At 35.9% G+C, this 21,230-nt stretch overlaps 2 protein-coding genes across 2 annotated transcripts; both read left to right on the plus strand.

Moving 5' to 3' along the window:
• Window positions 1-5,269: 5,269 nt before the first annotated feature.
• Window positions 5,270-14,144, plus strand: LOC104238625 (peroxisomal nicotinamide adenine dinucleotide carrier-like). The gene is made up of 11 exons (XM_009793041.2): window positions 5,270-5,545; window positions 5,652-5,729; window positions 5,810-5,884; window positions 9,412-9,542; window positions 9,815-9,869; window positions 11,695-11,796; window positions 12,403-12,471; window positions 12,546-12,653; window positions 12,777-12,845; window positions 13,146-13,200; window positions 13,561-14,144. Exons 1-11 carry the CDS (start codon window positions 5,465-5,467, stop codon window positions 13,752-13,754), a joined length of 1,017 nt encoding a protein of 338 aa, XP_009791343.1. The 5' UTR covers window positions 5,270-5,464; the 3' UTR covers window positions 13,755-14,144.
• An 860-nt stretch (window positions 14,145-15,004) lies between these two features.
• Window positions 15,005-20,523, plus strand: LOC104238636 (uncharacterized). The gene is made up of 4 exons (XM_009793052.2): window positions 15,005-15,440; window positions 16,247-16,362; window positions 18,656-18,899; window positions 19,003-20,523. Exons 1-4 carry the CDS (start codon window positions 15,135-15,137, stop codon window positions 20,269-20,271), a joined length of 1,935 nt encoding a protein of 644 aa, XP_009791354.1. The 5' UTR covers window positions 15,005-15,134; the 3' UTR covers window positions 20,272-20,523.
• The last annotated feature ends 707 nt before the right edge of the window (window positions 20,524-21,230 follow it).

Here is a 21,230-nt window from a genome sequence, read left to right on the forward strand (position 1 = left end):
ACATTGTAATAAACTAAGTCCTTTTCATTGTTATTATAGGCTAGTTTACATCATTTTCATTCAGTGTGCTTCTACAGCTTTATTAGGACTAGTCATGTAACTTTGGTTTATTTTTTTAAGTATTATTAGGGGGATCAAACAATCAAACATTTTTAAGCAAGCAATTTTCTGTATTAGTGTCTCTCCCCCTCGATACTGCATCTTTTGTAATTAGAATTTCATTCATCAATAAAATCATCATCATCATTCAAAACCCAATTCTCTCTCAGCTTCTGCAATTGCTCGCGACATTGGTTTTCCCGCACCGCACTGACAATCTAGTCTAGCGTACGGAGGGGACCTCATTGGCGGACAACAACCGCACTGACATCGGTTGCTTAGCCTTACGTTGCCCTTTCAAAGAACATCAGGAAGACGTTGCGTAACATGTTGGAGGTGGTGGACAGTTAGATCATGAATATATGAATTCTCTTTATGGTAATCCAACTATTGATGAAGAAGATGAGCAGGAAATAGATTTAGATGAAACGCAACCGGATGATAATACACCCACTAGTCCTGTTGCTGGAGTTAACCCAACTAATCCAAATGATGCCCCGATTGATCCCCCTGTTACTACCCCTACTTTTTCTAGACAACCTTCTAAACTGGCCGACACATCTCTTGTTTGGCCATTTTTATTTAAATAAGAGAAAAAAATAAAGCTAAGTGTAAAACTTGTGGCAAAGAGTTAGCTTTTAACTATGTTGATCGGGGGGGGGGGGGGAAAGTTTGAGGAGACACATAATGATACACCCTCAAGATAAAGTTAAATATAATCAAATGAAAGTTGCGGCTGGAAGGACAAGTCTACCTAGTCAACCTGACCCTAGTACCAGGTCAAATCAATTTCAACCGGGAATTAGCACTATTACCGGTGGTATTTTATATTATGGCCCAAGAAAAAATAGGGAAGAATTAGCAAAAATGGTTACTGTTATGTGCTTACCCTATAGTTTTCCTTCTAACCCTCACTTTATGCATTATATTAGAAGAATTCTTAATCCTACTTATAAAGGATGGCCTCGCACAACCGTAAAAAGTGATATTTATAAATATAAACATGAATATGAATAATATTTGCGCTATTTATTTACTCATATTAATTATCGTGTTGCTATTACTAATGATATTAGTAGAAGTGGTAATGACTGTGATTATCTTACTGTTACAGGTCATTGTATTGATGAGGACTGGATAATGCAAAAACGCAGTATTGCTTATAGAATAATTAATTCACGTCACACAGGGCAGTCTATTTCTAGCACGGTTACGAATATTTGTAGATATTTTTGCATTAGTGATAAAATAATGTCATTTTCAATGGATAATGCTACTAGTAATACTAATGATGTAGCCTTGCTTACCACTACACTAAATCTTGCATTTAGTAACATTTTTCATGGTAGATGTATGTGTCTTATTTACCATTTAATTGTGGGTGACGGTATGAGAATATTAAATGTTGAAATTGAAAAGGTTAAAATGGCTCTTCACTAGCTTTTTTTTATTCAAGCCGTAGAAGTAGACTTAGAGAATATTTTTAAAAGATGTGATGAATTTGGCCTAAGAGAAAGAAAGGTTCCTAAACCTTGTCCAACTAGATGGAATTTCATATATGGAAGTTTAGTTGTTGCATATGAATATAGAAACCTCATAAACTCTACGTTTAATGCTCATGTAAGTGATGATGATGAGCACCTTACAAATGCGGATTAGGTTAATGTTAAAATGCTTGTAGATTTTTTAGAAAGATTTCATGTTGCTACAAATGAATTTTCTAGACAATATTATCCTACTATTTCAAACTGTTTAGTTTATCTTGCAGAACTTGCAAATTTGTTTGCTTATTTTTCAGAGGGTGGAGAAATTTATGAAGAAGCTATTGATTCTATGAGAAAGAAATTTAAAAAATATTTTCCCCCTATTCCTCCTATTTATGGTGTTGCTGCCTTGTTAAATCCTACTATGAAATTAGGAGGTCCTCAATATTGGCATACATCTATTTATAATGGTGTAGCTTGAAGATGAAGAGTTGTCAACACTTTCGGACGCAAAAGTCTCAATTAAAATAAATGCTCAAACTATTTATAGTGCTTATCAAATTGCAATAGATAATGCTAGACCAAATGTTCCAACTCCTTCTTCTTCTTCTAGTTCTCAATCATCTAAAAGAACTGCAGGAGTAAGTGCACTTACTGCTTGGACCGAGTTCAGGGGTTCTCAAGGTTGTCCCACTAGTGATTATTCACAACTAAATGAGCTTGAAGTTTATTTATCACAGGGACTTGAATAAGTGAATCCCGACGGCTCATTTAATCTTTTGGAATGGTGGAAGGACAAAGAAAAACACTTTCCAATCCTTTCAAGGATAGCCCGAGATATTTTAACCATTCAAGCTTCAACAGTGACATCAGAGAGCGCTTTCAGTCAAGCAAGACTTCAACTCGGTGATTATAGAGTGTCTATGAGGGAGAGCTTGGAAAAATCAGTACTTTTCAGAGGCTGGATCCGTTCGGAACGAAGAAATTTTGGACTTGCTGAATCACAACCAGAGGTAGACGAAACTTACGAAGAAATGCTAGCTGAACTTGCGGAGGATGCAGCTTCGCCCGAAAGCGGTGATGAACAAGCTTCTTTTCCGCCACCACCAACGAAAATTCCTTCGAACCTTGATGGATTTATGAAATTTGTAAGATATACCATATAAAATTAATATATAACTTGCATTTTGGCACATCTTGATTAGTTTCTTTTTCTTCACAATGGTGGTATTAGCACCTTGGTTGTGGTCATTCCATTGAGGGGAGGAGGAGGGGGGGAGGAGACTAAGAAAGATTGGGCCATGTTTGTTTAATGTCATAATCATAAAATTATAACGCATTCCTTTGAATTTCTTTTTACAATATTTTATTTTTAAAATTTGAATTAAAATTTTTTAAGTCACAACTATATAATATAATTTAGAAGAAATTACCTTAGATAATTTTTTTTAAAAAAAGCCAGGCCCACTTAGGCCCATATATATATATATATATATATATATATATAAACTATATAATTTCCAAGAAATTGCCTTAGTTAATTTTTTTTTTTTAAAATAGGCCAGGACCACTTAGGCCCGTTTGGGCCCAGGCCCGACCCACTTAGCCCGGATCATTAATTCGTGGTCCCGGTTCGGTTACATTCAAAAGCCCACGAAGCCCGGGACCGTTTAAGTCCGGCCCACGAAGCCCGGGCCCATATAGAACCGGCCCACTTAGGACCGGCCCACGAGGCCCGTTTAGGCTCGGGCCCGGACCGTTTGCCACCCTTAGTTCATGGAATATGTTCAATTTTAAAAAAGAATTGAATTATTTATTTAAGTTCCCAAAAACTGGTTTAGAGTAAGTTTAGGGTGAAACCTCAGAAAATTTTAAGTTTTTTCATATAAAAAATATGTCCAAACGCAACTTCAACGCCCAACAAAATATTTTCAACACTATTTTAAAAGCTTTTTTCAAGTTTGAACAAAATCTATATCCAAACCTAGCTAAATTTCTCAAACTACCAAGCACCAACATGACAATTGTGTCCCTTTTCTCTTAGAGCATGTTTGGAAAGCCAATTAGGAATTGAATTTGGGTATAATTGAGTGTAATTACACAGTTTAGCATGTTTGCCTGGCTAAATAATTAGCATAAAATTGAAGAGGTCTAATTACACTCTCCAATTCTCAAGAGGAGGTGAGAATTGGTAGTAATTACACTGTGTAATTACAAGGTTACTTTTTAATTTCTTTCCTTTTGTTTGTAATTTAATTTATTTTCTTTATAATTTTTTATTTCCACTATTTTAATTCCTTTTTATTTTAATTTTATTTTTACTTTTTAGTTTTTTTTTGTATATTATTTATCTTTTATTTCTCTACCTTTACTTCTTGTGATTCCATGCAATTGCTCGTATATTTTATTTTTTATTTATTTTATTTTCTTCATTTAGCATAACTGCGTTATTATTCTAGTTTTTAAAACTACACCTCCTAATATTAGAAATAATGAGTCATTAACAAACTGGACATATAATGAGTGATATCATTAAAGTATAATTTTATTGTTGAATGAGGTTATAAGCCTTTTATGTTTCCTAATCTTAAGTTGTATTGGAACTTATTTTTATTATGTTGGAATTTGACATATGTCAAACAATTTTTTTTTTTTGAAATTGTGTTATATTTATGATTCCAATTTACTTATTTTAGTAGTATTGACTTGTTATTTCACATTCCATGTATTTTTTTTAGTTAGAGTTGATAGATTAGTTTTGTCAAACATTTGAATAATATTATGACATTATATTCATAAATATTAATTTATTTTATCAAACATGCATTCCAATATGTTCTTACAAAATATATGTTTTTAGTTTTTATAATTAATTAGACTAAATATTATTAATTTGGAAAATATGTATCAATTATTTTTATAATATTAGTTATAAATATATGATTACTCATTAATGTATATTCAAGAAAAATATGCATCTTAACTTCCAAATCTAATGGAGTATAATTTATAGTGACAAAAATCGTTTATAGGAAGATAATATTAACTCTTAAGTTTTGATAATTACCTCATTTAAAATTTAATCTAATCGCGTAATTACATTTATGCAACCAAACAGTACACTTGTAATTATACTACAACTATGATATGATAAATAAATATATTATTTATAATTACTACCTTAGTAATTACACAATTATCGGGTGGCTTTCTAAACGGACCCTTACAGCTTGTTTGGATGGTTGTTACCCATTGTATCGTATCATATTGTTACTTTAAATACAATGTTTGTTTTGATTGTTACTTAAATTTTATTATATCGTATCGTTAAATCCGTCGTTACATAACGACGAAATGTGCCACTTTATGTAACGACCGATTTGGTGTGGTCGCGTCGTTACCTTGTCTTTTTTCTCTCAATCTCACCCTTTATTATTGTTAAATTATTTTATTTTATCATTTACCCTACTTTTTTATATAGTAATTATACCTTGTATCATAATTTTTCTTTACAATATTACAAGTTTATTCTTTATATTGCTGGTGTGTATCACAATCTATCCAAACATTATATTTATCAAATAATACAATATAATACAATACAGACAATGCGTAACAACCATCCAAACAAGCGGTTAGACGTAACAAAAACAAAATAAAACCGAACTATCACAATGATAGCAATTACTCCCACTCCACTCCACTCCATTCGCATGTTATTTCACATTCCAATTACCAAATTCCGCTACTTCCAAAGTCAAAGATATTCCATTACTTGCACGTTTTTTCTTCTTTCAATTACATTTCTTCAAAAAACACACTCTTTGCTATAAAATCGTAAATACTTCTGCACATTTTTCCGATTTTTACTGTAAATAGTTATGTCGGACGCTTTGATCAGTGGCCTCGCCGGTGCCGGCGGCGGCATCATCGCTCAGCTCATCACCTATCCTCTACAAACAGTATTTATACTCTCTGTTAATTTCTTCTTTTTCGTAGCTTTATTTTAATCTTCAACAATAGAATTACTTGTACAAATTTTTTCTTGTTTGACTTGTGCGATTGCAGGTAAATACTCGGCAGCAAACGGATAGAAATTCTAAGAAAATGAAGCAAACGCTTGGAAGTATCGAACAAATTTGCCAGGTACTTGCTATTAATTTTCAGTTTTTAACTTTATTTACTTTAAGTTTTTTTTTTCTTTGTTGTGATTACTTGATCTGCAGGTTGTAAAGCAAGAAGGATGGGATGGGCTATATGGTGGCTTAACTCCGTCGCTAATTGGTACCGCTGCGTCGCAGGTGAGGCTTGTTTTTTTGCTTTATGCTAATGTGCGCCGTGTGCGTAGTCATCCTGTAAAGTATCTTGTTTAGAATATTCCGTGGTTTTTTGCGTGTTCTTGCTCATCAACTATGAGCCACCTTTGCCTGCTACACCAATAGGTATCCGGTTCCAGCCATGGGAATGAAATGGGCCTACGCGGAGCTAATCCCGGATTAGTCGGGCCAGTGTGTTCTGGATATTTGTGACCAAAAAAGTAAAAGTTAACAACAATCAGTTCCAACCTAGTTGAGGATTGAATTTGACATTTTGCTACGGTTCAAAATGTTGTGTTAGTAATTGTATGTGCTTTATTTTTTTTTGCTTTACGCTAATGTGCGCCGTGTGCGTAGTCATCCTGTAAAGTATTTTTGTTTAGAATATTCAGTGGTTTGTTGCGTGTGCTTGCTCATCAACTATGAATACCACCTTTGCCTGCTACACCAATAGGTCTCGGGTTCGAGTCCTGGGAATGAAATGGACCTACTCGGAGCTAATCCCGGATTAGTCGGGCTAGTTTGTTCTAGATATTTGTGACCAAAAAAGAAAAAGTTAACAACTGTCAGTTCCAACCTAGTTGAATATTGAATTTGACATTTTCTGCGGTTCAAAATGTTGTGTTAGTAATTGTATCTGCTTTGTTTTTTCCGAACAATTAGGGAAACAGAAATGACTATGCTTTAAGTTTGAGCGGATGCTGAGAACTTGTTGTGAAATTAAAAAGAGATTGGAGTAGTGTAGAATGATAATTGATTTTTGGTAAAGTTCATATTACTAAAGTTAGACTAGGAATTGGTCACATCGAAATAGCATATTACTGAGGAAATACTGTTATTAGTTTGTGAATAGGAGTAGGCGAAGTAACAATTGATTATGAATTTGTATATTTACTTCCATTGATTTTTAATTCAAGTCATAATTGTAGGTAAACTTATATTGGCAGAAGGCAGACTTGTGTTTAGGTATTGGGAAAATAAATCTGGGTGATATGTGGTCCCTTGACTCTGGAAAGATGTGCCAATCATGCAATCTTGATGCTATTGGTCATCTGCATGTAGTTATCTGTCCTTACCCTGGATATGAGTTTTTCACATATTTGGTCCTTAAATATTAGCCCCTGCGAAAGTTTGTAAATACAACCATCATTAAGAACTTCATAGGTGCAATAGCACAAATGGATGTGTACCTAATTAAAATGTGATTTTGGTAATTGTACATCTTTTCTTAAACCTCCCATTAGGGCTATACTCTGGCTTTAGCTGGAAAATTTCCAGCAGTAGTTTCCAAAAGTTAAGGTGGTCCTTTGTATAATACCTCTAACATTCTTCGGTGCTAGTTAAGTTGGACAGAACACCTCTTACATTTCTTAATCCTTTGAATATGGTCAAATTTAACATTTTTGGTCCCCATTAACAACCGTCAAAGCTGACTGGACTTCCCATTTTGACAATTATGTGACTGGCCCATTAGGGAATGAAACACATCGAAGCTAACACAATTAGGAGGAAAAATTTTTCCGCAATTAGGAGGCAAATCAATGGTTATTTGGCACCAAGCTTTAGCTATCGCTCCCTCTATCCCTTATTGTGAAATCTCTAGGATTGTCAAGAAGGAATGAAGGCAAAAACAAAAGTACCAAATGGAAGTGTTGGCAAGAAGCAAGAGTAGTTGATCATCCTCAGTTTTCCTCTGTGTTTCTAGTTTTTTTTTTTGTGGTTTGTTTTCGGCATTATGGCTAATTGAGATAGGAAGAACGCATGGTGCTGTTTCTTTTATTTGTTTTATAGTGGTGGTCATTCCATATCTTTGTTATATTCCAATTATATATTAAAAACATAGTATGGCTAAGCAATCATATTACTAATTGTGTAAGGTATTGCCTGCCTATTGGATTCATATCGCCAACCCCAACTTGTTTGGGACTGAGGCAAAGTTATTGTTGTTGTACTGTCTAGTCATAACTTTGTTACTTCAAAAGAGTATATCAAGTGCTTATTTTCTGCAAACTAAATCCTACAATTAATAAAACTGTCCGCAACAATATTATCTCACTCGCCAGACAGCAATTTGTACATTAGATCAAACCAACTACGTCTTTGGCAATTGCATTAACTCATGCTTTGTGTTTCCACTTTGAAATCCATAATGTACGTATATAATTGCAGCACATACAACAAATAAGAAATCAACTCCACTCTAGCTTTCTGTTTGTGCCATTTGAGCTTTCACTGCCTTATACTTTCCTTCATCTTTGCCAACTTTTCTTCCATTAGTATCAAATTATCAATTTGGCAATGTAACCTACTAACTGCAATTCAAGTTCTTTTGTTCTTCAGATACAAGAACAGTCACTTGCTCAATAATCTGATAAAAATAGGCGACTGGACCAAAGGAAAATAAATATTTGCCCTCTCAGTCTGTTATCCTTGTTGGGTCTCTTCGGGACTTTGTTTTGAAGATCTTTATCTCATTCTCTTTATTCTGTTGAAGCTCCCCACTCGCACTGCGTCAAGCTCTGCCCTTCCTCATGCGTCACTAGTTGTGTCAAATTCGTCTCTCTATGGCTTTACATTGAAGAGTATTAGAGTAGTAGCTCGCTGTACCTTCTCCTTGCATCAAGCGACTCTTTGGGTTTTCCGATTTGGGGAAAACGAGTCGATAATGCGCGGTTAAATTTTCCCACTTAATAGGCGGTTACATTTTCCACTTGAAGGATTAACTTAAATTTAGGGTGATAGTTAATTGACAAAGTGGGTCGAAAACTCCCTGCTTATGTCACAAGAACTAGTAAAAATTGATGTGGAAACATGAAACTCACCAAATTGTCTTTAATTCCTGAACAAGGAGAGGATAACTTTGTTTCTAATACTTATGACTTATAGGCCTCATGTTATATAAGAAAGACCACTGATGTTTGTCTCGTTGAACATTGATCACGGACAGGGCTGAAGATGCTAAGGGATCACGTCTAGTTTACCTCACCGATTAAGTATTATGATAATAGTTTCACTGCATTTTGGGTTAGATTTTCTTGGCTAATAGTTCATAAAAGCATGGAACTCAGTCTTCAAAGCTTCTGTGTGGTTGCTAGATGTTAATCCTTTTGCCCTTTCGGATGGCTCACAGCTCAATTAAGTTTTCGATATATAATTGATGGTTTTTTGAAATAGATCCCTGCCCCACCCAATCTTCTGTTATTCACGGTCTAGTGATTCAGCATCTGGTCTATCGATCAAGATTTCATTTTTATAATATGGGTAACCCATAGGTATTGGTCCAAGAGCACATTGCATAAGTGAGTATGTTTGCGTTAATGGTCTTCTTATATCCCTTTGACAAATGGCGAGACAAAATTTTAGTAATCAATTAACAAACCTTAATCTCCCTCATACTGGAAAACTTCGCTAACTTTCACTTTCTGTGAATGTATATTTCCTAATTCTTTTTTCTTTGTTGTTTGGCAGTGAAAATTATGATCTCTTACGTCTCCGTCATTTTCTTGATACAGGGTGTTTATTATTATTTCTACCAAATATTCAGGAATAGAGCAGAAACTGATGCCCTTGAACGTAAGAAAAAAGGAATTGGTGATGGATCAGTGGGAATGTTCTCTTCATTACTGGTGGCTGCTTTATCTGGGTAATTTTCTTTTCTGTCGGATACTACTTTTGGTGTCTTGGGTAAATCTGTTATATTTATAGCGCAGGTATCAACAGCATTCTGCCACAATACCCTTATAAAAAAAAAGAAAAAATTGGATTCCGTCTTCATAATATAGATAATCTTAATTTATCTAACCAAAACTTGTAAAGCACCTTCACGAAGAATAAAATTATCTGGCTAAAATGTCATTTGAGATTTTGTAGTTTTTCTTTTTTACTCATGAGGGTTTTGACTTTTCCATGTTACAGGTGTGTTAACGTGCTGCTGACCAATCCCATATGGGTAGTTGTTACTCGCATGCAGGTAAAATACTCTGGGGTTCTCCTTATTTCCTATGAGAATAGTTATGCAATCAGTGCATTTACTTAATTTTTTGGTGAGCTTAGCACAGCAAAAAGTTTTATTGGTGTTGGTAGTTGGTCTTTGATTATTTCATCCTTTATGTTGTGGAATAAGATCTTTTTCTTTTAAGATTTGTTTCTACCAGTTTATTCTACCAGTTTAACACTTTCTTCTATGAGTTTTTGCTCTAACTTGTCTCATGTGGAAATTGGAATTGTCGGAAGCGCAATACAGATGTAGAGCTATAATTTATTTCTTTTTGGAGTGATTAGAGGTCTATAACTGCATAAGACAAAGGCTCGCGGGGTCAGAGAATGAGCTCTATTTAAAACTCATTTTTGATGGGATTGTGTTGAGGGATATATTGAAGCAAGGGAAGAAGTAGAAAGATGTTATAGTTTTTGTAATCCGAGGAAAGGGACTAACTTTAAGATAATTAAATAAAACCACCAGATATAGAGGATTGCAGGATGTGGTGCCATTTACAGGTCAAGAATGAGAACAGTGTTGCTTACTATCTATGAAATGGATATTCAGAAGGGTAATTAGAAGTTTGGTTCTCGGCAGGAATATGCAGAGTATGCTGATCTTTGCAATGGATTTTTGCTAGGACTCATTAATTCAACGTCGAATAAATATGTCAGTATGAAACATTAAAGGGTGCCAATGATTGGCAACCTATACAGTAGCCTGGCTGGTAACCGTGGATTGAAAAAGAGCACAGAATGTGCAAAGCTGGCAGGTGTTAGTTGCAACATAAAGTTGCTTCTCTTTTGAGGAGACCAAAGCATCATCATTGATTCTGCCGCTGTAATGCCGTTGCTTCTTCGCATTATATCAAATAGGTATGTGACATTGAGATCAAATTTTTATCTTACAAGGTGGAATTATTGCAAGTACAGTACTGGTTATGAATGTACACAAACCAATGTCTTTTAAGTTATGTGGATATATGTCTTTGTTTAGGGAAACAAACATCAGATGGATTTATTTGAGATGAGAAGAAATCCTATGCAAAATAAATACAAACAAATCATTGAGTATTGAATTCACAAGCGCAGGTAGAGCAGAACTGATAGAGGATTTGTAGCGACTCCAACTAGTTTGAGATAGCAGCGTTGTTGTTGTTGGAGAGCTGCAGTTCAACCTTAATGCTGTAGTACCATTTGTCTATTAAACGTAGAATTAAGATATCTGCATAGTTAGTTACCTAGCTCATGTAGATTAGTAAGAAAATCTTGCTCTTCAAACTGTATGCTTTGACCAACATGGGGAAATTCCTTTGCTCGTTCCATGTAGTTGTTGAGATAGAATAGTTGGTGTTGCAAGTACAGTACTGTTATACATGTTGAAGATATCTGTCATTGGAAGGGACGACATTGGTCCAAGATTGAATGTGTTGTTGAATATTGTGAGAGGAAGTAGAGTGGTGCTTTGAATTCACTTACTGATATTTTCCTGCGCGTTTGCTGCTTCCAAAGATGGAAAGTGTCAGTTTGGAAGCTTAGTCATGTATTGATCATTTTGTGATCTACAGGGATTCATAAGTAGAAGGAGCATCTGAGTTATGGATGGTATAGTATTCAATTGAAACTGTGGTTACTTTGATGTCAAAATGCTTCGCTTTAAATGTATTATTGATTGCCATGGTTTGATGTAAAAAAACTTCGCTTCTAAAGTATCACTAATTGCCTATCTACTGGTTTTCTTCGTGAAAAATTTCTCCCTAATATAATTTGTCGCATGCTTGATTTTCTTACATTTATTTCTCACTACTGTTGTGCAGACTCATACAAGAAAAGATAAAGATAACCACACCAAACCTGTAACATCACAGGATGCAATATCTGCTGTGGTTGAACCTCCTCCCTATGGGACAAGCTACACTGTATGTACATAGATATACCTATTAAAAGATGTGATTTATGATGCGTTGAACTTAATTTGCATACCTTGGAATGTAGGACCATCAGATTTGCATACTTAATCTACTTGGAGAATCCACGAGAATTTTACTTGTCAGTATCTGTTCCCGTGATGAAAGCTGGTGCACGGCTCCAACATATATCTCTCTAAAGATTCTTTTTTTTTAAAAAAAGTATTTCTTCAATGTCTTAAGTTTTAACTGGCAATATGGATTAGTTGATGCTTTGATGCTTAGTTTTCTTTCATTACTTAATACTGGAGCATAATAGCATTGTGGGAAATGATGGTTTCTGAAAAGATTCATAATTTTTTTTTACCTTTTGTAAAATCAGAAACAGAAAATGCCTCTGCAGCTTCTATGTAGGACATGTGTGAACCTATGATGGTACTCACCTAGTCCTCTTTGATATTTAGCATACAACATAAAGGCTATGGCGACTGGACTGAAGCATAAACATATTTTGCCATTTAGTAATTAGTGGCTTTTTTGGTCATGCTACATAGTCATGGTATCAATTATGCTGCCTATACCCGTAATTTTCTAATAGGTAACACTTGTATATTTCAGATTCAAGAAGTCTACGGTGAAGCTGGAGTTTGGGGTTTCTGGAATGGTGTTTTTCCAACATTATTTATGGTATGTGAGAACTTACTCTAGTACGTAGTATGTACTAAATGATGGTTCCTGATCCTTCATATTGCTAAATACAGGTAAGCAATCCTTCCATACAATTTATGCTATATGAAACCTTGCTGAAGAAGATCAGGAAACGACGTGCCTCTAGCAACAAAGGTGCCAATGATGTCACTGCTTTGGAGGTAAACTTTTGTCCCTTTCTCTTATTCCTCTAAATTGTATTCTGGACTTGTATTATCATTTTAGAATTTTTAGCTTTTGATGTGTCTAACTGTTGGACCTCATGTGTTTTATATCTTTGCTAGATATTTCTACTCGGAGCTGTAGCAAAACTTGGAGCTACGGTTGTAACGTATCCTCTTCTGGTTATCAAGGTATACAAGTCAGTGTGGAGAAAGTTCGTTTCCTTTACCCTTCTCATCAAAATTGTCTCATCTGTTGGATTAATGTGCAAATAGCAGCCCCCTAAAAGTTGACTCATACTCATCGTCATCTTCTGTTTTTCTACCCTCCATTTCACCTTTTGGGTAAATTAGTCAACCAACATTCTCAGTTTTAACTTTTATTGCAACTGCCGATCGGAGCAGTTGAAACACAGTTTGGCGGCAGTAGGGTCCAATTTAGTTCTATGCAGAGTTTGGACCACTTGAGTTTAAGTGCTTTCTGTCTTGCAGTCACGACTTCAGGCAAAGCAGGATGTTGGTGGGGATAAAAGACATCACTATAAAGGTCAGTGGACTTGAGTTACCGTGTTCCTATACTTGGCATCATTTTAAAGGCTAGCATATTTGAGTTTCTAAAAATTCTACATTGGTGAAATCAGACTGCTAAATGCAGTAATTCTATTTCAAGCAATATGTTAACCTACATTCAAAATAAAAATGAAAAAGTACGACCTGGAGTCATTTGGAATTTGGATTATCTTATCTAGATTGAATGAAACTTTGTTGGCTATTTGATGGTGCATTTAGTCGGCAATTTTCTGAAAATTGATATAACATGTATTAGGTTTTCCATATAGCTTTTTGGGCTTCTTTTTTCTTTCGGAAAAAATATTTCAAATAGTAAAAGTTGCTCTATGCAATATAGGCACACTTGACGCTATAGTGAAGATTTTACGCTATGAAGGCTTTCATGGATTCTGCAAGGGGATGAGCACAAAAATTGTACAAAGTGTTCTTGCTGCTGCTGTTCTATTCATGGTCAAGGAAGAACTTGTCAGGGGTGCTAGATGGTTATTAACAGGTCGTTCTGCTACTTCTGTCAGATTAAAGCCTCATTAGAAGTTGGTTTTCCTCCATTGAAGTCTAAGCAAGGTGCAGCTTCATTCAGAAATACCTTCAGAACTAGGACGGGTTACTTTGTAATAACAAAGATAAAGATGTTTTTATAGCAGTGGTGTTCTAACCAGCTTGCTGGCATCTCGACTATTCAATTGGATATTTCACCATTACAGATATCGGGTCGTATGCTGTGTCTTCACGGTATAGAATGGAAATATCTTAGTTGACCTTAAATCCGTTCTTTGGTCAAGGCATACTAGTTAATGCCGTCTATCTTCCTTCTGTATCAAAGGTGAAATGTTGTTGTACTTCTTATTACTACAAAATTTATTGGACTTGGATTTGAGCTTCTTTATAATCAATTGACTAAGTAGAACGTGTTGTTTATTAGTCTATTGGTGATCAGATTTCCTTGTTACATCCTTCACTTTTGTTAGGGCTTAGCGCATCTAAAAGCTTTCCTTTTTGCTTCTTATGAGGCCCAAACTTGGTAAAAAATAAGGATTAGATAGGAATATATTCCATTTTGTGAATGAGAATAAACCCTTGGTGGAAGTGTAATTTGTTGGGGGAAACTGGGAAAATGAAGTTATGACTTCGCAATATTTTACCTGGTCTTTTTGTTTGAACGTGATGTGTTCATAATTCTCTGAGTCGAGGGTCTCTCGAACAACCTCTCTATCTTCACAAGGTAGAGGTAAGGTCTGCGTACACAATACCATTGTAAGGTCATACTGGAATTATTGTGTTGTTGTTGTGATGACGTGTTTCATAAATGCCTTAGGTTGATTAACACAAGGGAATTTTCTCTCTTTTCTAAAGGGGAAATCAACATTTCAAATTAAAAAAATAATAATTAAAGAATGCACTCAATGAATCAATCTATTAAATTTAAAACCAAACTATCATAAGTTCCATCTAATTCGCCAACTAGTCAATGTCTGATTATGATATTACGTATATGCCACATGGAGAAGGTTCCTTGCTTCTTAACTTCTTAATTAATTAATATAGGAAGCACTACTTAATCAAACCAGCTTTTGTCTAATCGCAAAGCTGACGTGGCGCTTTCATTATCACCGCCTTAGGCCCCACACGGTCCCACAATAAGCAATATGGGCCCAATAAGAGTCAGCTTGGCCCTACGCAATACCATAATTCCCCGGATTCCAGTTCAGCCCTAAATCACATTTCATTACCACATCTGAAATCCGTTAGGCCTTCCATCGATCCTATTTAAAGGAACTCAACGCCTCTTGTTTCCTATTTGCAGCTGTTCGACGTGTGGATTTCGTTATTTTATTTTCTCTCAATCTCCTTCAATTTTTTGGATTACGAGCGTACTTCGAACATATTTAACCTTAATTAATTGAAATTTAAATGGATCATCATTCAGAGAAGCAACAATCTATGAACAATCTGGAGATTGATGAGGTAGAAAATTCAAATCGCGTGGAGGAATTCGACGACACGTCATCGTCGTCATCGGAGGATAATTTTTCGTACGACAGCGTTTCGTCGGGCGGCGAGTGCACATCAGGAGAAACCGACGTTGTTCAGTGGCTTCTGGCTCTGGATTTGCAGGTGATGGGAGCTTGTCGAGTCGATGAAAGGCTAAAGCCTTTGTTGAAGCTAAATGTTTCCACCGATGCTGCTGAAGACCGATTACTGGCTTATCTTAGTCAAGTACGTCTCAAATTCTCCCAAATTAATACTCTCTCTATCTCAAAAAGTTCATGTTTCGTTTTTCAAGAGTCAATTTGGCTAATCTTTGAAGCTAAATTGGATTAGAGATAATTAAGAGAATTAACTTGAATAGCCGTTCGTCCAAAAAAATTAGCTGTATTATATATGTATATTAGCTAACGGCCGTAAATATTTTTAGCCGAGTGGCCAACTATGTAGCTTCCCCTGAGATTAACTCAATATCTTAAACCAAAATTTGGATATTTAAAAACTACTATACAAAAAGTACTACTAAGTAGCAATTTTTTTCATGTGAAATGTTGAAAAGAAATTTTAAAAAAAATTCACAGAGTTTGAGTTTTGAGAGGTGAAACATGACAACTAATTTGGGACTGAGGGGGTACTCTCTTTTCCCGTATTATGCGGCCTTGTTTGACTGGCAGGGAGTTAAAAAAAAAGACACTTCTGAAATTTGTAGTTTAAAACAAGTTATGATCATTGGCATGGTTATACAATCATCTCGTCAAGGTAAAAGAACAATAAAAGGGAATCTTAAAGTTAAATTATTTCTAAATTTAAAAAAAAAGTGTCATTTTTTGGGATAGACTAAATAGGAAAGTGTGCCACATAAATTGGCACAGAGAGAGTATGTATTTCTTCAGCTTTTTTCTTACTTAAGAAGTTCAATTAAATCTGTGTGGAGCTCATTTTAGGTCATTGTGTTAATTTTGATTGTGATGTTGTTTGATGCGATATTATATTTGCAATAAAAAGAGTATGTGATCGTAATTGTTGTTCTTTGACAGAATTTTGAACCATCAGAAGTTGGAATGCTTGCCAGGTGCTTGTGCATTCCACTCGTTTCAATGCGTGTTGGGAAGATCAAGAAGCAGGGGACACTTTTGCGCCCGACCACTACAAGGTAGTGGCTAAAAAATTTGCTCTTATGCATGTATTACATTGGTTTCGATGTTGGGGTTTATTTAGGTCCAGCATTTTTTATTTTTTATGTTTACTTGTAGTTCTTGTGACATTCTAATGACTGACTGCTTTAGTTAAATCAGCTCCTTCGTGATTTGACTGGTCACTGGTGGGCTTAGATTGTGCTCTTTTTATCCTCTCTTCCTTCTCCATTGTAGGAAAGTTGATGCATTTAGTTGCAGCTAGTTATTTTTGGTATTATTATATTCATAATCTTGTCTCTGGCAAGCTAAGATTGATGTATTACTCAAAGCTAAGATTGGCATCTTTATCAAGCATCATGGTCTTAGCAATAATAATTCAGTGGCATGCTAACAACCCCATCTGGTTAGGATGCCGAAGAAAATAGAAGTGTGTAATTATTTGTACTTTAAGCACTAGCGCAAAATGCTTGCTGAACAAAATTAAGTTCACTTATCTCTTGCTACTGTCATGGTACACAGAGAAATACAGTATAGATGATCTTAGCTATTATCTACTCCTTGTGGATTCACATCTTGTACTATTACATTTTCAGTAACTGATTGAGCACTTCTATTTCTAGTACTTGTCTAAATGCCCCTTCCTATTCTTTATAATATATCTAATATTTTCATTTTAGTTACCTCCAGTACAGACTGAAAAGGCGCCTCATTTTAACAGTGAACTAGAAGTGTTAGCTGTAACTAGAAGAAGTAATTCTAAAGTCTAAATGCCATTTAGACTCCTTTTGAATTTTCCAAGGCAGATAACTTCAACTTTTCATGTCATTGTTATAAATAGAAAAATGAATAGCTGATTTGTTCATATATTCTTATATGCTAGAAATTGTAGCATGCCCAATATTTGTGCTTATTTTTTAAATAGTTTTCAATTACTTATTTAAACATAGATTAGTTGAAAGTCAAATTAAAAATGAAAGTATTACTTATCTATAAGTTGTTTTGCCTTAATGGAGATGGAAAATAAGTTGTTGTTTTGGGCATTCTTTATAGTAATAGACCCCTTCTGACTGTTAGAACTGTTTTTCCACTGATCCATTAGTAAGTATTATGTTCTCTATCACTTTTGTCATATTGCTGCATATGAGGCTTAGTGCTATGTTCAAGTATTCTCGTATTGTTCTCTTCTGATTATTTAAACAATGAAGTTGCGACATCTCTCTCTGCTTATTTGATACTATGTAGCGCAATCCAGTTTAACCTGTACATATGCTTGTTGATCATGATTAGAAGTTGCCAAGATGTTGTGTTGTTTATTACTGGTAACAAATGTTCATGCTTCCACATGAAATATCTTTTGACTTGTAGGTAAATTGGCGTATACTATTATGATCTCTGAATTAAGAAGAAGTCAAGGTAGTTTCACGCTTCTATATTACATGATTTGATTACTTCACTCTGAATTATCTAGATGTGTGTCGTGTTCTCCCTTGATGTTTTCTTTTTAATGATTTGGTTGTGTTTCTGTCTGAACTAGAAGTGTCAATATTGTTCAGTTTGTCGTTTCCTTGTCACATGCTATTATGTCATTTCCTGTCCATACCTCATAGTTGCTTTTACATTTCTACTTTTCTCCTTAAATTTGTCGTTGTATTCTCTGATAACATTCAATTAGTAAAGAGATTTTCTATAGTTAGTTTCTTTTGGCTTTCGCGCTTCATTGAAGCTGAGTAATATACATGAATGGAGGAGTTCCCCCCTCCCCCCACCCCCCACCCCCCAAAAAAAGCGGCATCCCCCGGGAAAAAACTATCTTCTCTTGGTGTGCCCATGTGATTTTGCTGTTTCCTTAGAGTAAATACGTATCTCATTTGTGTATTAAGTGCACCTGTATTTCACAAGGTCACATTACCTACGTGTTACACTAGCTGGTTTAATTACTACTTGTCATAAAAAAATGTCAGGCATCCACCTAAAGGATTAAATACGTCGGGAATGATGCGCAATTTTGCGCAAGGATATTGCCCTTGTTTCAGAGGCTAACTTGTCCAGTAAGAATACTATTGTGGAAAGAAGGAAAGATATCAAAGTTTGAGTTGTCTCGCTGCCTTAATTTTTGTATCTTTTTTAGAGAGTTTTCTTTTGAGGAGCTCATAATGCCATTTCCTGTTTTTGGGTGTTAGCAAGGGCATTAGGTGTAGGATTCTCAAGTGATAAGTGCGTGCTGAATTTGGTTACATTTGATTTGGTATGTAATATGTTGACTTCTAACTGCACCTAAGCACTTCTTTTTCTCTTGTGCTGTTGTAACAGGGGAAACTTAAACCTTGCAATTTTGCCAACATCTGAGTTGAGCATCTCATTCATTGGGGATGATGGTAGAACAGCGAGAGTTGGGACATTTGATAGTGAATCTGATTGCGCTGCTGTAGAGATTAAGGATATCGTGTCAGACCAGTCTGGACGCTCTTTTCTTATAAATATCACTGACGGTGAGACTTCCTATTTTTGGTGTTCAGAGAAGTCTCAGCTCCTTGGAGACGAGTTGCGGAGAAAGGTAGATATGCTTTTATGTTTACTGCAATCAACTTCTGAATATTTGTGGCTTTATATTGAATAAGTAGAGGGCTAATATGATTAACAATTGTGGTTTTGCTTAGATGAGGGATTTGCTTAAGAAGAAACCTTCCTTGGTTGAATTAACTGGAATTGATGAATCACGGCTGGACTGTTTTGCCATTCATCTTCGAGCTTATCTCCTAGGTTCAGCTGCCACAAATCCTCAAGCAAGTTCCATTTTGTCAAGAGATCCTTCAGCAGATGGCTCTGTTAATTCTTCTGAACTTGGTCTTAATGCCCAGATATCAGTTGTATCTCAGAAACCTCTGCTGCCTCAGCATTTCACTGGCCTAAGGTCAAATACCAGCCTGATGAGTAGCCTTAGTCCTATATCTAGTGCTTTTAAAGATAGATATCTTTCATGTGTAGATTGCCAGATTGCAGGCACAAGTAGCACAGATACACCTATTTCTAATTGTGTTGAAGAAGACAAGCTTGGAAGAGAAACTGGTCCTTCAAATGTTTTGGAGCCACTTGTTACTTGCCCCCCTTTCCGAGACCCTGCAGCTACTATCCATTCTCTGGATTCAACAGTTTTCTCTCCTTATTACTGTTGGTGCCCTCCTGCTGTATCCACTCCGCAGTATTCAGTTGGAACTCCAAACTTGCCTATCTTGTCTACAGACTCATTGTCAGTGCCACTACTCTCTTCAATAGCACCTGCATGTCCATCTAGTATTTTGACACCAAAGCCACCTCTTGTCACTGATCTATCCAGTTTCGATTTCCCAGCTCTTTTGCCTGAACCAGTGTTCAGGTTGCCGTTGTCTTTGGCAACGTCACAGCAAATATCTTCCTTCACACCTTTTGTATGTGATCCTATTGTCCATATTCCAGTTATTGACGTTTGCTCTTCTGGCCAAGGTTACTTGGTCAGTGCAGGTCCTGCTATCTCTGGCACTATTCCACAGTTACACCCGAATTTAGTGAACCCCTTACTTCCAGAAACAGATTCAGTGGCTGAGAAAAGTGCTAGAGAGACGCTTCGATTGCTCATAAACAACTCCAATCAGCCCAGCCCACAGCTGATTGATCTACTGCCGCCTGTGCTTTCTCGTAGTGAAGAGACACAAAATATGCTGGTTAGTGGAAGCAGGGGACTCTACTCTGGAACCATCGACATTGATACTATAGCAAATGGTTTTGCAATTAAGGGTTTGGTTTCACTCTATGGAAGGCCTGTTGGATTGGTTGAGAAGAAGCAAACTAGTATAGAAAAGTTAGTGCTTCCGATGGAGAAACCAGGTAGTTCTGGTGAATCTTCGCTTGATGAAGGCTATATTGATTTTGAAGAGGAAAGAAAGAAATGATGAACAGATTTCTCTAGTTTGGTTTCTTGTGCTTCATGTTAAGTTGCAAATAACTGTGAATATTTTCTCTGTAGCTTTCTATTGTCAAATTTAATTAGTCCAAGTCTTTCCATTCGAATTATCCCCTTTCCCCCTTCCCCTTGCCAATCCCACTATGTAATGGAAAAACAGTAAAAGGAGGGAAACAGAAGTATAACCTTTAAATGACTATCTATGTATATTATCATTTTAGGTTCTACACTGATCCTTTAATATCGTTCTTTTTCTCAATACAACTCTCCATTATTTTGAGAATCACTATTTTGGTACAACGAGCCTTGGAGCAACAGTAAAGTGGTCTCCGTGTGACTTGTAAGTTATGGACTCGAGCTGTGGATGTAGCCAATAATGCTTGCATTATAGTAAATTGTGTCACGTCCTTAGTTGTTAACTAAGTACATGTGCGACACTTGACAACTCGTTCACGATCTTGCATAACTTGCTCACGTTCTTGTTATGTCAAGTCAGTCTTACTACACTCAAGATTGCTAAGAGAATGGAAGAAAGAACACAAGAGAATTGTTAAAGGAGTCTTTGTATTAGAGAGAATTTGAATTGTTTGCTTGATGAATTACAAATGAATGACCCCCTTTATATACTAGTCTCCTAGGGGCTAGTGTGTAAATATTAATTATTACACAAGTCCTTCATATTTACAAGATAATGGGCTTTTTCTAAAATTCTCTACAAGCCTAGAAGTTTCCAAAGACTTTCCTAGCAAATCCACAAGGATCTAGGTTCTTCCTAAGGAAATGTCCATACCTCTCTAGAATCTTCTCACAAATGCTAGCCTTCTTCTTATGTAAGCTTCCACATGGCATTAATATATGCCAAACGGCGCCTATGCGGCATGATGACATGGCGGGTCATCACATTCTCCCCCACCTAATATTGCTACGACCGCGGCGCAATGCTGCTGC

Source organism: Nicotiana sylvestris, chromosome 5 (genome assembly GCF_000393655.2).
Source record: "Nicotiana sylvestris chromosome 5, ASM39365v2, whole genome shotgun sequence".
In the NCBI taxonomy this organism is placed as follows: Eukaryota; Viridiplantae; Streptophyta; class Magnoliopsida; order Solanales; family Solanaceae; genus Nicotiana; species Nicotiana sylvestris.

Coding starts and splice junctions, on each gene's coding strand:
- LOC104238636 (XM_009793052.2), top strand. CDS start 15,135: ATGGATCATCATTCAGAGAAGCAACAATCTATGAACAATCTGGAGATT. Junction 16,363..18,655: donor TTGCGCCCGACCACTACAAG/GTAGTGGCTAAA, acceptor CTGTTGTAACAG/GGGAAACTTAAACCTTGCAA. Junction 18,900..19,002: donor GAGACGAGTTGCGGAGAAAG/GTAGATATGCTT, acceptor GGTTTTGCTTAG/ATGAGGGATTTGCTTAAGAA.
- LOC104238625 (XM_009793041.2), top strand. CDS start 5,465: ATGTCGGACGCTTTGATCAGTGGCCTCGCCGGTGCCGGCGGCGGCATC. Junction 5,546..5,651: donor TCACCTATCCTCTACAAACA/GTATTTATACTC, acceptor GTGCGATTGCAG/GTAAATACTCGGCAGCAAAC. Junction 11,797..12,402: donor CCTATGGGACAAGCTACACT/GTATGTACATAG, acceptor TGTATATTTCAG/ATTCAAGAAGTCTACGGTGA.